The sequence below is a fragment of the Podarcis muralis genome, chromosome W (assembly GCF_964188315.1).
Source record: "Podarcis muralis chromosome W, rPodMur119.hap1.1, whole genome shotgun sequence".
NCBI lineage: Eukaryota > Metazoa > Chordata > Lepidosauria > Squamata > Lacertidae > Podarcis > Podarcis muralis.
Window position 1 is genome coordinate 27,414,356 of NC_135674.1, and position 15,546 is coordinate 27,429,901.

General features: G+C 48.1%; 1 protein-coding gene across 5 annotated transcripts in view; it reads left to right on the forward strand.

Annotated features, from left to right (window-relative positions):
• LOC144326385 (integrator complex subunit 6-like) overlaps positions 1-15,546 on the forward strand; it is a 118,914-nt gene that overhangs the window by 24,185 nt on the left and 79,183 nt on the right. For 4 of the 5 annotated variants that reach the window (XR_013391498.1, XR_013391497.1, XM_077922948.1 and 1 more), the window contains exon 3: positions 6,511-6,660. The exons of the other annotated variant lie outside the window; for it this stretch is intronic. Coding sequence is in view for 2 of the 4 variants with exons in the window: in XM_077922948.1 (XP_077779074.1) it covers positions 6,511-6,660 (150 nt within the window). In the remaining 2 variants the exon portion in view is untranslated. The remainder of the gene's footprint in view (positions 1-6,510; positions 6,661-15,546) is intronic. 5 annotated transcript variants of the gene reach the window in all.

Here is a 15,546-nt window from a genome sequence, read left to right on the forward strand (position 1 = left end):
AATGTGAATCCTTAAGACTGTCCCGCATCAATTTGGCTGAGGCCTTATCGCGCAAAAGACAAAGCTCTTCAGGGGACACAATAAGCGTCAGAATTCCCCTTGCTGTGGAATCCTTAGCCTCCCACTCTGGGGTCATTGGAGTCGGGGGCGGCATCTGTTATCACATGGCGGATGTTATCGTGGCGGATGTTCTCCTAGAGACACCTAGTTTGGTTATCCATGGGGATTTTAACATCCATACTGACACGACCTTACAAGGGGCCGATCGGGACTTCGTGGAAAGCATGGCCTCCATGGGGCTGTCCCTGAATAAGTTTGGCCCAACCCATAGTCATCGACATGCCTTAGACCTGGTGTTCACCTCTAGCGACGTGGGTGATCTGACACGAAGTAAAAGTGAAACAAAAGAAGTGCCATGGTCAGATCACTTCCTGGTGCAACTGGACTTCTCCGCGACCCTTCCCCTCTGCAGGGAGGTGGGACCGATTCAGATGGTCCGCCCCCGCCACTTAATGGATCCAAATGGTTTCCAGAGAGTGGTAAGGGATGCTTTATCCCATGTTGATGGCCTTTCAGCTGATTCCCTGGTGGCCCGCTGGAACGTGGAGTTAACCAGGGCTATTGACTATTTGGCTCCGAAGCGCCCTCTCCGATTGCATGGAGCCCGGACAGCCCCATGGTTTTCTTCGGAGCTGAGGGCGATGAAACAATCGCTGAGACGGCTAGAGCGTTGGTGGCAGAAAACTCATTCCGAATCTGACCGGACACAGGTTAGAGCTCAACGTCGAGCCTACCAAGTGGCGATAGCGACGGCGAAGAAGACTTTCTTCACCGCCTCTATTGCATCTGCAGAAAATAGTAGCAGGAGACTCTTTCAGGTGGTCCACAATTTAACGGAACCACCTTTACCACCGGGGCCTTGTAAAGACCCCAAGATCTCCTGCAACGATTTTGCAGTTTTTTGCAGATAAAATCACTCTTATTTGAAAGTAGCTAGACACCACCGTGGGAGCAGGGCCGGGGTGGGAGAGTGCTAGAGTCCTGTCTAGTCAAGTTGCGTGGGATCAATTCCAATCTGTTACCTCCGAGGATGTGGACAGGCTGCTTGGACGAGTGAAACCAACCACCTGTCTCCTTGATCCTTGCCCATCCTGGCTGATAAAAGCGAGCCGGGAAGGGCTGGGCGATGGGCTCTGCGGGGTGGTGAATGCTTCCCTCCGTGAGGGAGCCTTCCCAGACCCGCTGAAAGAGGCGGTTATTAAACCGCTTCTTAAAAAAACATCTCTAGACCCGGCCAATAGGGCCAACTATCGCCCAGTCTCAAATCTTCCATTCTTGGGCAAGGTGATTGAGCGAGTGGTTGCTGAACAACTCCAAGCACATCTTCAGGATGCGAACCATTTGGATCCCTTCCAATTGAGATTCAGGCCTCATCATGGGACTGAAACTGCCTTGGTCACGCTGGTTGATGATCTCCAGCGAGCTAGGGACAAAGGTGAGAGCTGTTTCCTAGTTCTGCTGCATCTCTCAACAGCCTTTGATACAATCAACCATAACATCCTTCTGGACCGTCTAGAGGGGCTGGGATCTGGGGGCACTGTTATACAGTGGTTTCGCTCCTTCCTCCTGGGCCGTGTTCAGAAAGTGGTGGTGGGGGATGAGTGTTCAGACCCCTGGGCCCTCACTTGTGGGGTGCCTCAGGGTTCCATCCTCTCCCCCATGCTTTTTAACATCTATATGAAGCCGTTGGGAAAGATCATCAGGGGGTTTGGACTGGGTGTCCATGCAGATGATACCCAGCTCTACCTCTCTTTTAAATCAGAACCAATGAAGGCGGTGAAGGATCTGTGTGAGTGCCTGGAGGCAGTGGGAGGATGGATGGTGGCTAATGGCTTGAGGTTGAATCCTGACAAGACAGAAGTACTGTTTTTGGGGGACAGGGGGCGGGCTGGTGTGGAGGACTCCCTGGTCCTGAATGGGGTAACTGTGCCCCTGAAGGACCAGGTGCGCAGCCTAGGAGTCATTTTGGACTCACAGCTGTCCATGGAGGCGCAGGTCAGTTCTGTATCCAGGGCAGCTGTCTACCAGCTCCACCTGGTACGCAGGCTGAGACCCTACCTGCCCGCGGACTATCTCGCCAGAGTGGTGCATGTTCTAGTTATCTCCCGCTTGGACTACTGCAATGCACTCTACGTGGGGTTACCTTTGAAGGTGACCTGGAAACTACAACTAATCCAGAATGCGGCAGCTAGACTGGTGACTGGGGGTGGCCGCCGAGACCACATAACACCGGTCATGAAAGACCTACGTTGGCTCCCAGTACGTTTCCGAGCACAATTCAAAGTGCTGGTGTTGACCTTTAAAGCCCTAAACGGCCTCGGCCCAGTATACCTGAAGGAGCGTCTCCACCTCCATTGTTCTGCCCGGACGCTGAGGTCCAGCGCCGAGGGCCTTCTGGCGGTTCCCTCATTGCGAGAAGCAAAGCTACAGGGAACCAGGCAGAGGGCCTTCTCGGTAGTGGCGCCTGCCCTGTGGAATGCCCTCCCATCAGATGTCAAAGCGATAAGCAACTACCTGACATTCAGAAGACATCTTAAGGCAGCCCTGTTCAGGGAAGTTTTTGATGTGTGACATTTTAGTGTATTTTTTGTCTCTGTGGAAGCCGCCCAGAGTGGCTGGGGAAACCCAGCCAGATGTGCGGGGTACAAATAATAAATTATTATTATTATTATTGTTGTTGTTATTATTATTATTATTATTTATTATTATTATTTGCATAGCCGGGCTTCTGCATACTGCACCCATTCCCGGCGTAGTGCTAGCTGTATCACAAAGCCTTTGAGAGCTTCGGTACCCTCATCGCGGTTTAAAGGGCTTCCGTTACTTTAGCATTAGCCATGTCTGTGTCTTTAAAGCAGGCTGCGGTTCGAAAAGCACACTGCATGAGGCTTTTGCTTCTCCTGCCACAGCCAGTCAGTGCTTTTGTCTAGAAGTTCAAAGTCCACCCTTATTGCCAATAAGAGCACATACCTCTCATCAATCTTCTTGACACACAGAGAAGATAAGCTGCAATCCGTCTTCTGGAGCCCATGACCAAAAATCTTTGAGCCTCCGCTACGACAGCTGAAAAAGCTCATCCTCCAGTCGAGTCCTCCGGAATCTCCTCCAACGGTGATTAACGACCTGAGCCTTTGATGAGGCTCCAGGCATGTTCTCATTATGCAGAGTATCCAAGCAGCAAAAGGACAAGAAATATATGTGCTACATGTGGGAATGTTCAGGGGTGCAGGAGAGGATATATTGACTAATTATATCCTTATCCAACTTGTGCTAACAAGTTCCCAAAATATCAGCAGAGTTTATAGACATTCCCCTTTAAGTGTGCAACGGTAACGTGTGTACAGGTTCGCTAGAACCTCTATAATAATTACCCTGGTAATTTCCCCTTTAGTTCCCTCTTAAAATACAAGACACAACACAGTATTTATAAAAGTATAAAAGAGTTTACTCACGTTCTGTTCACAATATGATCCCAGAAGGCAGGCAGGCTTAAAAAGGTTACATACATTTAGAATCTATCTTATAGCAAAATAGTCCCTTTGTCCTCTCTTGGCTGGGGGCCAAGAGAGCATCCTTAGATGTTTCCTCATCGAAGGAAGATGGCAGAGAGAGAGAGTGGCTGCCTGCCCTGTGCTTTTGTCATTACCTGCACAGGTGAGGCCACACCCACCTCTGGTCACATGCGGAGGAAGTCCGTCCCCAGGAAGTTTACCTGCTTGCTGGACAGACATCCCTTCCCATGTTCTAGCATGTACACTCTAGGAATGTTGTCATTGACTGCTCCTGTGTTTACATCCCACACTACATCGCTACATTTTATTTCTAACTACGCAGACAGAAATGAATATACATCGTATCTCTGTGAAAGGCAGAGAGCAACTGGTACAAAGAAACAGGAAACCAGTAATATCAACATCCATCTCCCGTGAGACTTCCAACAGTCTGGAATGTAAACAGAGTCTTGTGACTCTAAGCACTGCACAGTGGCATAACAGAAACCTAACACTATATACTACGGATTTATTAAACATAAATCAAGACAAAGAAACATGCCATCTCTCCTTGCCGTGTCTTCTGAGAGAGAGGCAAAAGCAAAAGCCAAAAGCAACACAATGGAAGTTCCGCTTATTCCAGCAAACAGTGCTGGAATGTAAACAGACATGTGATATGCAACAGTTCCATGTCTGAACCAAAAGGTGAAATGGAATCTCTCAACACTTCTAATGTTAGTACCAAATCATCTCCAAATAATGGTTGAATACTGCCTTCAGATTGTTGCGATGATTGACGTAAGGTAGCATTCTGGCTGCCACTCTTTTGAACTTCTATATTAATGATTTGCTGCCATGTTTAGCCAGCGCAAATTTTCACTCTTACCAAAGACGCTAACCAAGAATATATGAGCAAAACAGCAGCCAGTAGGCTTGATCTTTATTCCAAAAACTGCTGCGACAGGACTTCGACCCACCACATGGGAGAAACAGAAAGAAGCCTTGAACAAAAGGATGCTCCAACTTTTATCAGTTTCTCAGTTTCCCATAAACACCCTTGGGGAAACATCACACATACATCACAGATACATCATACACATCACAGAAAAGTTTGCCCCCAACCTCTCTTGCCCATCACCATACACCCATCAAGTGATACAGTAGGGATATTTACAAGTTCCTGGTGCTCTCAGCCAAGCAGTTGCACTCCTTTGTCTTGACTGGGAGTGCTATCTAGTCTTGAATAGTCCACTATTATCTGTTGATGACTACTGGTCTAGAACCCATCTGCCAGGATGCTAGGGATTATTTCTTGAGCAAGAGGTTCCTGTGTATGCTTCAAGGATTATGGCTGTCCCCCCTTTGGTAGTCCTTGGTTCCCTGAGTAAAATGAAGTTCGGACGGTGTTGATCCAATATAAGGTTAATTTTATACAAATATTTGTAGGTTTCTGCAGTTTGGAGAAGCGAGCGCTTTAAGAAGTCCTACCCTTGAACTCAGGGAAACAATTAGAAGTTGATACAATGTAGCTAATGGAGGTTTCGATTGACTGCAACATTTCTGTGTACCGAAATATTGTTCCAATAAAGAGATGCTGAAAGACAGCCTGCAGTACCAGTGTGTTCTGCCTCAGAGGGTGTTGTTAGCTAATGCTGGTAGGTTGCCTTTTGACTGGTCATTTGAATGCACTGGGTTTTGGAAACCTCGTCTACCCAGCTTTCAGATGGACCCTGTAATCTTCCCTTTCTGAAATGCAGTTTCCAGGCTGCCCTTATTTATGGGGGCCCTTTTTGATACAGAATAAAATATACATCTGAAATAGTGTATGTATTGTGTGGTGCTTTGTCCTGTGAGTGAGTCTGTTAAGGCACTGGGGTGGGCAGAACCCCCACCCCACCCCAACCTTGGTCTAAATTCCTGCAACACTATTGTGCCTCAAAAATTTCTTCTGAGGTGTTCAGTACATACTGTAAGCAGGAAAGCCTATTTATACATATATATGGGGAAGGAAGGTATACAGAATCTGAACCTACTTCATAGAATTGGCAGTGTTCTCTTTCTCACCGCATAAGAAAAAGGCTTGGGGAATTAGTCTTCAGGAAAACGTGTCTTGTACTGGGACTTGGTTTGATATGAAGGAGAGTGACCTATTCAGCATGTGTTCCTACCTAGTGAAATTCAGTTTAACTTAATGATACCCAAGGATTCAGGATTCAGACATCCTCTGTAATTGTTCACTTAAATGCACTGGAATGGGTTCTAAAAGACACTGCCAACAGGGGAAAGCACTGGGCAAGCTGCCTTCTGTGGAAGTGAAAAATTTTGTAGTGGTTAAAGTGCTGGACTAGGACCTAGGAGACCGCAGTTCAAATCCCCAGTTAGCCATGAAGCCAGTTGGGTAACCTTGAGCCACGCAATGTCTCTCAGCCAAACCTATTTTATAGGGTTGTGAAAATAAAATGGAGAGAGGGAGAAGTGTATGCCATCTTGCTACTTGGAGAAAAGGTGGGATATGAATGTAATACAGTGATACCTCGGGTTAAGAACTTAATTCGTTCTGGAGGACTTAATTAAGAACTTAATTCATCCTTAACCTGAAACTGTTCTTCACCCGAAGCACCACTTTATCTAATGGGGCCTCCTGCTGCTGCTGCACGATTTCTGTTCTCATCCTGAAGCAATGTTCTTAACCCGAGGTAATATTTCTGGGTTAGTGGAGTCTGTAACCTGAAGCGTATGTAACCTGAAGCGTATGTAACCCGAGGTACACTGTAAATAATAGATGAGATGGAAATACTTCTGGTCGATGGTTTTGCTCACAGCTTACCCATGTGAGGAGTGTCGTGCATTCTTTCATCCTCACCCCCAACGTTTTGAAGAAAAGCTGCTATTTGCCTTGCAGATTTTTTTAAAAAATTAGACTATCACAAAGTAAGTGTGGAATAATGTTACTTTGTAGGCTGGATGGAAGGAGAACCATGCCACTTTCATGAATGAACTGAAAAATCTACAAGCGGCAGGATTAACCACCCTTGGACAGGCTCTTCGATCATCATTTGATTTGCTAAACCTCAACAGATTAGTGTCTGGAATAGACAACTATGGACAGGTAATGGATGATAGCATTTAATACCTTCACTTCATCATCTGAAAAATCTTTACATCTCTTTTGTAAAGAGGATGTGAGAATTTGCTGACATGATTAGTCAGTCAGTCAGTTTTATTGCACATAGCCAAAGGCTGCCGCAATGTACACAGAATCATTCAACAATTAAAAGAAAATATACTGAATTGATACAAAAAACTTAAAACATTTATATTATCAAGACATTACCTACTCTAAACAGAGGTATAAAAGTACCTTAATATATAAATTAAGACATTAAACATTAAAATTTATAAGCTAAAATTATCAAATGGCCACTAATATATTAAAAATAATGTTAATTAATACAGTGTGCAATTATATACGGAATTTGGTGATAAAGTTAGAATATAGCTTGATGTAGATAGTGTCAAATAAATTCATCTCCTTTACAGTTGGTGGCTACCTTGGCTATATAATTTGCTCTAATTTTCCTGGTGGCAATTGCAAAGAGTGCTACATGCCAGGTCACATACTTATCTATGTCTGTGTGGAGAAATAAAATCATGTCAGAGGGGTTCTGGTCAGGGGACCTTGTCATTATAGGTGCTAAAAATTGTTCTCTTGCTTCATTATATAAGGGGCAGCGCGAGATATAATGCATAAGGTCCTCTACTTCAGGGCATCTCCTAATGCAAACACATTTGTTGGTCTGCCTCTGTGTCTCCCATCTCTATAAGCAGAGTTTATTGTATTTAATCGTAACTCTGTAAAAGCTTTCCCAAGTTGTGCAAAAGTCAATTTATTAAAATAAGATGTATGTTTATTGGCCTCTATAAGTTTAAAATATAATGGGGCGCATGTAGATGTGTGCATAGAGTTTAGGTCGTTTTTAGTTGCCACTGCCCTTATGGTTCATTTAAAGATATTTTTCTGGGAATATAAGGGAAGTTCTTTGATCTCGGTCACTGAGAGGTCACATTTGCCCATCAGCTGGGCAGCGTGATGTACCCAGTTTTTAAGGGGTAATCTGTTCGAGAGCTCAATCAGGCATTTTTTGGGTAGCCTAGTGTTGTCCATCTGTTGAACTGTAAACCAGTAACAGAGAATTCTTTTATCTATTTGGCTCTCTATGCTCAACATGAGAGTTTCCAACCTGACCATGGCAGAAAGTATTATCTTTGGGTAAACCTAAAAGAACTCTTAAAAAATATTTCTGTGAGGGTTCCAAACCAGAGACCTTTGAGGTACCCCAAACCTCTGCACCATATAAAATCTGGGCCGTTGTTTTTGCTTTATACACAGATAGAGCTGGGTTGACCAGATTTCTGTTGGAAAACAAGCCTTCTTCGGGAGAGTGTGGCCCCTCTCCCAGGCTCCCGGCTTCTTTACCGGTGACCTCCCTGGCTGCAATCCCCACAAGTCCAGGATAGGTCTAAATAGGCGACATCTCCCAGGGTGGGAAAATGCACACCCCCTCCCTCCTTGCTTCCCAGCAGGCAAAGGAGATAGCCAGAAATCTATTTACATCGCTTTATTTCTGACTCTGCAGCACTACAGAAAACATGTCCGATCACTTCAGACTCCATCCAGCAAGTGGCAGAGACTTCCTGTACATACGCAAGAGGAAGGTCTCATATTGCACTCTGAGCAAATTCCGGTGAATTGCCCTGTGAACTGACTGTAACACTGTTTCCCACAGACAGCCCCATCATGTGATGTTTTCAAGCTGGCTGTTTGCAGCTGCGTTGCTCTCATATCGTAACATGCTCTCATATCGTAACAGGAATGAGTGCATCTGCATTACCTTGGCTAGGGAATGTAGTGTTACGCTTAGCAACTCCCAGTTGTGTCTTTGTCTCTGACTTAGACACAGCTTCAACCTGTCTTGAGTTGTCAACAATAGTAACACATGCAACAGCTGAGTTAGCAAACTCTTGAGAATACCTCTTGGGTGGTACGCCCTTTGTAACCCTCTCAGATCTGAGTATGAGGTGCTGATCCTCTCTGCTCACTGGCTCATCCTCTGGACTCTTTGGAGAACCAGTTCCAATAGTAAACAGTGGTTCATCCTTAATCTGTGAAGGTCTAGCCATTGTGTGTGAACCTCTCTCAATGACTGTGTCAACAAAGCTCTCTGAGCTTTCTGTGTCACTTTCAGTACCACTATAATCAGAAAAATCAGAATCATCATCTGAATTGTCCTCAGTGGGAAATGTGTGAAAAACTACTCTCTCCTGTCCAGGAGCACTCTCTAGGAATTTTGTGAGGACCACCTGACCAGATTCAGACAAAATTACTCTGTAGAGACCCTTTTCATAACCCACAAAAATGTCTTTTGCATTTTTAACTCCACCTGGAGCTTCTGTCTGCACATGAGATCCAAAAACCTTAAAATGTGCTAGAGAAGGTTTTCTATGAAACAGCTTCTCAAAAGGAGAACATTCCATACCTTTTGAAACCTTTCTCAACCAAGTGTAACAAAAACACGATAAAGATTCAGCCCAAAACTCATGTGGCAAATGTGAACTCAGCAATTGTGCCTTCATGCCATTCTGCAATTGCTTGTTCACTTTTACACAAATACTTTTGTTCCATGCAACTTGAGAAACAGCAACCTTGTGCTTTATCCCTTGTTTCTCCAGGAAATCCTGAAAATCCTGTAAAAGAAAAACTGGATTTTAATCTGTGAAAAGAAAATCAACATTAGCATCATGAACATTCTTAACCTTATCACAAAACTCCTTAAACCTTGTTAAGGCTTCTTTGGGACTCTGCAAAATGTAAATCCATACATAATGAGAGATATGATCAACACATACAAGATAATATTTAGCATTGCCTCTAGATGCTGCTAGAGGACCAATCACATCAGCGTACTCTCGCTGAAAAACTCTGTTAACCTTCTTTGTCTTTTGATCCTCGACGTTTTTCGTTACACCTGCAAGAGAAATCATGTTAGAATCACATGCAGTAGACATTGTAATCAGGTTCCTCAAATGTCAACAGATACAGCCCATCTTTCTCTCTGGCAGAAAGATACAGCTCTCCATCTTTGAAGATTTTGCAGCTTTCTTTATCATAGGACAACACCAGTCCTTTCTTTGTGATCTGCGAAACACTCAGCAGATTAAACTTTAAATCAGGAACAAAATACACATTGCGTATAGTCAAGTTCAGGCTTTTCAGGTAAACAGTTCCGATCCCTGTCGCTTCCAACTCCAGGCCATTGGCCTGTTTTACAGTGAAGCTTTGCTTCTCAAACGTAGAAAACAGTTCCCAGCGTGATGCCATGTGCTGCGTCGCTCCCGTGTCCAAAACAAATGCATTTTCTACTGAAAATGCGGCTTTTGTCAACAACAAAGCCTTAGCTGGTTTCACCTGGGACTTGGTACGACTTTTGCTTGAAGCCTCAGGCTTTGCAGAGCTCCCTCTAGCTCCCTTTTGCTGACGTTACAGTTCCTCTGAACATGCCCAGGCTGGCCACAATTGTAACAACGAACAACGTCCAGAGCTTCAGCTTGCTCTTGCTTTGCAATAGCAGTGGGGGCACTATAACTCCGAGCATCACTTCCCCTGTCAGCAACATCCATTGCAGCAAAAACAGGAATAGCACCAGTTCCTTCACTCCCCCTTTGGGGCTCAAAGCTCCTCCCAGCTTTCGATGAGCTTTCAAGAATTTGGCCAGCGCCATCTTGGCTCTCCCTTTCTGGTGCAGCCAACTTTCGGCCCTTTCTTCTCACTCCAGCTGCACAAGCTTTCCGGAGCTTCTGAGAAAACAAAGCCATCTCAATTTCAAGCCTCAGCTTTCAGTAGCGAGCTGATAACTCCAAAAGTCTGTTGAGCTGTTTACAATCTGCTTGCATCTGGCAGTTAGCCCAGCTTGGAAAGTCCCTTCCAAGAGTCTGTAAACAACAAGCCTTCGCTGCAATTCCAACAGCTCTTTGCAGCCTAGCTGCTTGGAAAGTCCCTTTCTCAGTCAGTGAGATAACAAACAAACGCTGGAATTCCAACAGTAGTTCCCAGCCTCTAAGTCCCAGCCTCGCTTTTGCTTCTGCTTGCTTTTGTCTCACTCCTTGCTAGCTCATAAATCAGCTCAAAAAGTACTCACGTCTTGTCGCTTAGCAACAGAACTTGGCAGGTGACGGCAGACGTTATCAGTTTCCCTGGAATGCGAAGTATGTGGCTTTCTCTGTGCTGTTTGTAATCCAAAAAACAGCTTCTCAGTGAACCGAAGAATGCTTCAATTCACGTTCACTCTTTCAGCCATAAATCAGCATACCTTCAGGGGAACGTTGCTTATCAGCAACACACGTTTCCACCGGTGCTCAGCCGTCCTCAGCCGTTACTTTTGTAGCCACCATCCGCTCGCTACCACTCCCTTTGCAGAGGATGTTTACGATCCATCGACCTCCGATCTGCTATCAGATGTTGGAAAACAAGCCTTCTTTGGGAGAGTGTGAATCCAGTATTTCCGTCACCTCGTTGCACTGCTCCCGTTCCTCCATTTCAGGTGGTGGGGGTTCCCCACCCCCACCACCCTGCCTCCTACCCCCCTTCCTGTAGGGGGAGAGCAGTGACCGGTGAAACACTGGATGGATTCTCATGCTCTCTGGCAACCACAGCTTAAAGGCCACCGGGTTGATTTGTTGGATTACCTCAAATGGTCCCACCCTCCTGGGTTTGAGCTTCTTGCAACCTCCTTTCCAGGGCAACCCTTGCGTGGACAACCACACCTTATCCCCAACCCGGATCACTTCCCCCGGCCACCGATGCTTGTCGGCCTGCCTCTTGTAGACCTCCTTGGCCCTTTCCAAGTTCAACTGCAGCTGCAGGTGGATCGCCTCCATTTCCTCCACAAAGCGTTCCGCTGCAGGCACACTCCATGACTCCTCCCCCCTTCCTGGGAATGCCCTTGGGTGGCAACCGTGGTTAGCAAAAAACGGAGTCATTCCCGTGGAAACATTATCCGCGTTGTTGTAGGCAAACTCAGCCAGAGCAAGTTTGTCCACCCACTCGCTAGGTCTCTGACTAACATAACACCGCAAATACTGTTGCAAAACAGCATTTGCTCTCTCCGCCTGCCCATTGGTCTCCGGGTGCCTGGCTGTGGTAAAACTCACCTCCACCTGCAACAGACTCATGAGTCTGTGCCAGAAACGCGAGGTGAACTGAGTCCCCCTATCTGAGACCACCCGCGTGGGTACCCCGTGTAACATAAACACGTGCTCAATGAACAGCTTGGCTGTTTCTTCTGTCGTCACGGCATGCAAGCAGGCCACAAAATGGCACATTTTTGTTAGAAGGTCCACCACCACCATGATCGCTGTCTTTCCCCTGGACCTGGGCAGATCAGTGATGAAGTCCACCGCCATCACCTCCCATGGCCTGCCCGGTGTGGGCAAAGGTTCCAGCAAACCAGCGGGCGCCGCCCTTTCCCCTTTGGCCCTCTGGCAAGTGTCACATCCTCTCACGTACTCCTTAACATCTTCCCTCACCTTGGGCCACCAAAATACCCTGGTGACCAGCAACATGGTTTTGTGCTGCCCAAAGTGCCCCGCCGTGCAGCTATCGTGTAGCTGTTTGAGCACTCTGTTCCTAAGGTTTTCCCCCGGGACATACAAAGCTCCCCTATAGTACAGGAGCCCTCCCTTTACTTCGAAACCTCCCTCGGAACCTCCCATTTGCCTTAACTCCCCCATCTTTTGCCTGGCAGTCATCCTCTCTGAGCAGCCCCATCAGTTCATCGTCCTTGACCAATGCCCCCCCCCATCCACTTGTTCTCGGGGAACATCAGTCTTGCCACCGGGGGCCCCTTCTTCTGCCATATACTCCGGTTTCCGTGACAGGGCATTGGCCCTCGCGTTCTGTTCTCCGGGCACATACTGGATCAGAAAGTTAAAGTTGGCAAAGAACTCCGCCCACCTTATCTGTCTCTGGCACAACACCCTCGCCGTTCGCCAGTACTCCAAATTCTTGTGGTCGGTGCACACCAAGATTTGGTGCCTCGCTCCAATAAAAAAATGTCGCCATTGTTTGAACGCAGCGATGATCGCAAGCAATTCTTTATCGTAGATAGTATAGTTCTGCTCCGATTTACTCAGTTTCCGTGAAAAGAAGGCACACGGACGCCACTCCCCTTTTTGATCTGGCTGCAGTAAAACCGCCCCAATCGCCCAATCAGAGGCGTCCGTCTCAACCTGTAGTGGTTGATCGGGGTTGACGTGGAGCAGTTGCTCCTCTGATGCAAAGACCCTCTTTAGCTGCTCGAAACCTTCTTGTGCCGCCTCCGTCCAGTGAAACTTCTTCTTGGCACTAAGACAGTCCGTTATGGGCGCCGTCAGTTTCGTGAAACCTTTGATGAATTTCCTATAGAAATTGCTGAAGCCCAGGAAACGCTGAACATCCTTCCTGGTCTTAGGGCTTTCCCATTCCACCACCGCCTTCACCTTCTCCGGATCCATGGCCAGACCCTTGTCTGACAGCCTGTAACCCAGGAAATCGACCTCTTTCATGTGGAACTGACACTTCTCCAGCTTCACCCACAATCGATGCTCCTTAAGTTTGCTCAGGACCTCCCGTACGTCCTTGACGTGCTGTTTCTCGTTGTCCGAGTACACCAGCACATCGTCCAGGAAACAAATGCAGTTCCGGTACAGCAAAGGCCATAGCACGTGGTGCATGAAGGCTTGGAAACAGGGGCTTCCGCACTGTAATCCAAAAGGCATAACGAGATACTCAAACGCCCCCAGCGGGGTGAACATGGTGGTTTTCCACTCATCGCCCTCTCGCACTCTGATGAGATTGTACGCCCCCCGGAGGTCCAACTTGGTGAAAATCTTCCCCTTTTGCACCCTGGCTAGAACATCATCAATCCTGGGCATTGGGAAGGCCACTGGTTCCGTCAGGCTGTTTAGGATTCTGAAATCTACGACCAAGCGGCGTTCGTGAGTCGATTTCTTGTCCACGAAGAACACAGGGCTCCCCTCCTCAGATTTTTCTCAATAAAGTCCTTTAGGTTTTCGATTTCTCCTTCCGACATGGTGTAGGTCCGTCCCACAGTGTGATGGCCTGGGAATCCGATTCAGAGGATGAACCGGAGGAATCCCAGCCTGCACAGGAGTCCCTGCCTCCAGGGCCGGCTGAACTGGGGCAGGGCCTTGATTCTGAGGCGCCTGCACCTGTGCCGGATCCTCAGGAGCAGGCACCAGGTGAATCCATTCTGGCTCCAGAGGTAGTTGAGGACTCAGTGCCTACAGGTGAGTCTCCCCCTGGGCCCAGTAACCCTTCAGCCTCTCCTGAACTGCAGAGGCTCAGGGCAGAGAGGCGAAGGGAACTGGTTTCTCCCAGGAGGAGTGCTCGCCTTAAGGCCAGGAGAGGCGGGTCTCCTGGGGGCCGGGGCCGCCCCTGGCCTCAGAGAAGATAAAGGCCAGTCAGCCCGGTCCCAGGTTGCGGGAACAACGTCGTCGTTGAGTACCTGCTCCTGTCCGGACCCAGACCTGACCCTCCGGTGTTCCTGTCCCTGCTCGGCTTCCTGCTTCAGACCTTGCCCCGCTCCTTGCGAACTGTTTCCAGGCTAAACAAAATTTTTTCCCCTTCCAGTAGCACCTTATCTGTAACTGTTTCCAGGCTAGTGACCCAGGACCGGACTTCAACTACGTCAACGGTAACCTTCCCCTCGGGACCAGCACAGTTTGCTCCCGCCTCACCCGCACTCCCTCTTCGTTGGGGTGCGTTCGGGAAGAGCCAGAAGCCATGGCCGACCAAGCAGCTACGCTGGTGGCATTGGCCCAGGAGAACCAGGCCTTGACTCATACCGTGCAGCAGCTCAGCAATGCGGTTACGGCACTTCAGCAGCGGTTGGACGCCTTACCGGCTCCTGGGGCCGACGCCCCAGCTCCTGGCAAGTACCCAGTGGCCTTGCCAGAGAAATTTAATGGGGCCCCGGCCAGCTTTCCCATGTTCCTTGCCCAGGCCAAGTTGTATATTCAGGGGCGAGCCCGGAACTTCCCTGACGACCGCACCAAGGTGCACTTTTTGATTAGTTTGTTAAAGGACCAGGCGGCCAAGTGGGCGTTGCCGCTGCTCAGGCAAGACTCCCCCTTGCTGACAAGACTATATGGGGTTTTGCAATCTTTTGGAGGCCGCGTTCAGCAACCCCCAGAAGGGGAGTCAAGCCAACTGGGCAATTAGGCAGTTGAAACAGGGAAAGTCCACTGTGGCCGCATACACCACAGAATTTCGGCTGCTGGCACAGGACTTGACCTGGAATGACTCTGCTCTTCGGGACCAGTATCTCGAGGGACTTTCAGACGAGATACTGGACCAGCTGGCCACAATGGAATGCCCCACCACGTTAGACACCCTCATTAAACGGAGTCTACAGATAGACGATCGGCTGGAGGACCGTCGTCAGGCCCGGGGCCGCCAACACTTCCAGTTTTCGGCGCCAGTTTCTACCAGCAGCTCCACGGCAACAGCCGAGTCATCAGAGGAGCCTATGCAGCTCGGGCAGTGCGGCCACGCCTCTCCCCCGCGGAGAAGACGCAGTGTCGGGAGGGGAATCTATGTCTCTACTGTGGCGGAAGTGGACACTACGCCTGGTCCTGTCCTGAGAAACCGCCAACCCTAGTAGCTGAAGGCCCTGGCTACCGGGGGTCCCAAACAGCGCAGAATGGGCCTGCACCAATGGAATTGCAACACCTTATGGTCCCAGTACATCTATACCCTCCAGGTGGGCCCTGGATTCTTACCCATGCTTTGGTATATTCGGGGGCAACCCGCTCCTATATGGACGCTGCTTTTGCTGCCCATCATCAGGTGCCACTTCAGAACAAGCCAGAACCGGTACAGGTGGAGGCAATTGACGGACGGCTCCTGCGTTCAGGTGCCATTACTCAGGAGACCCAG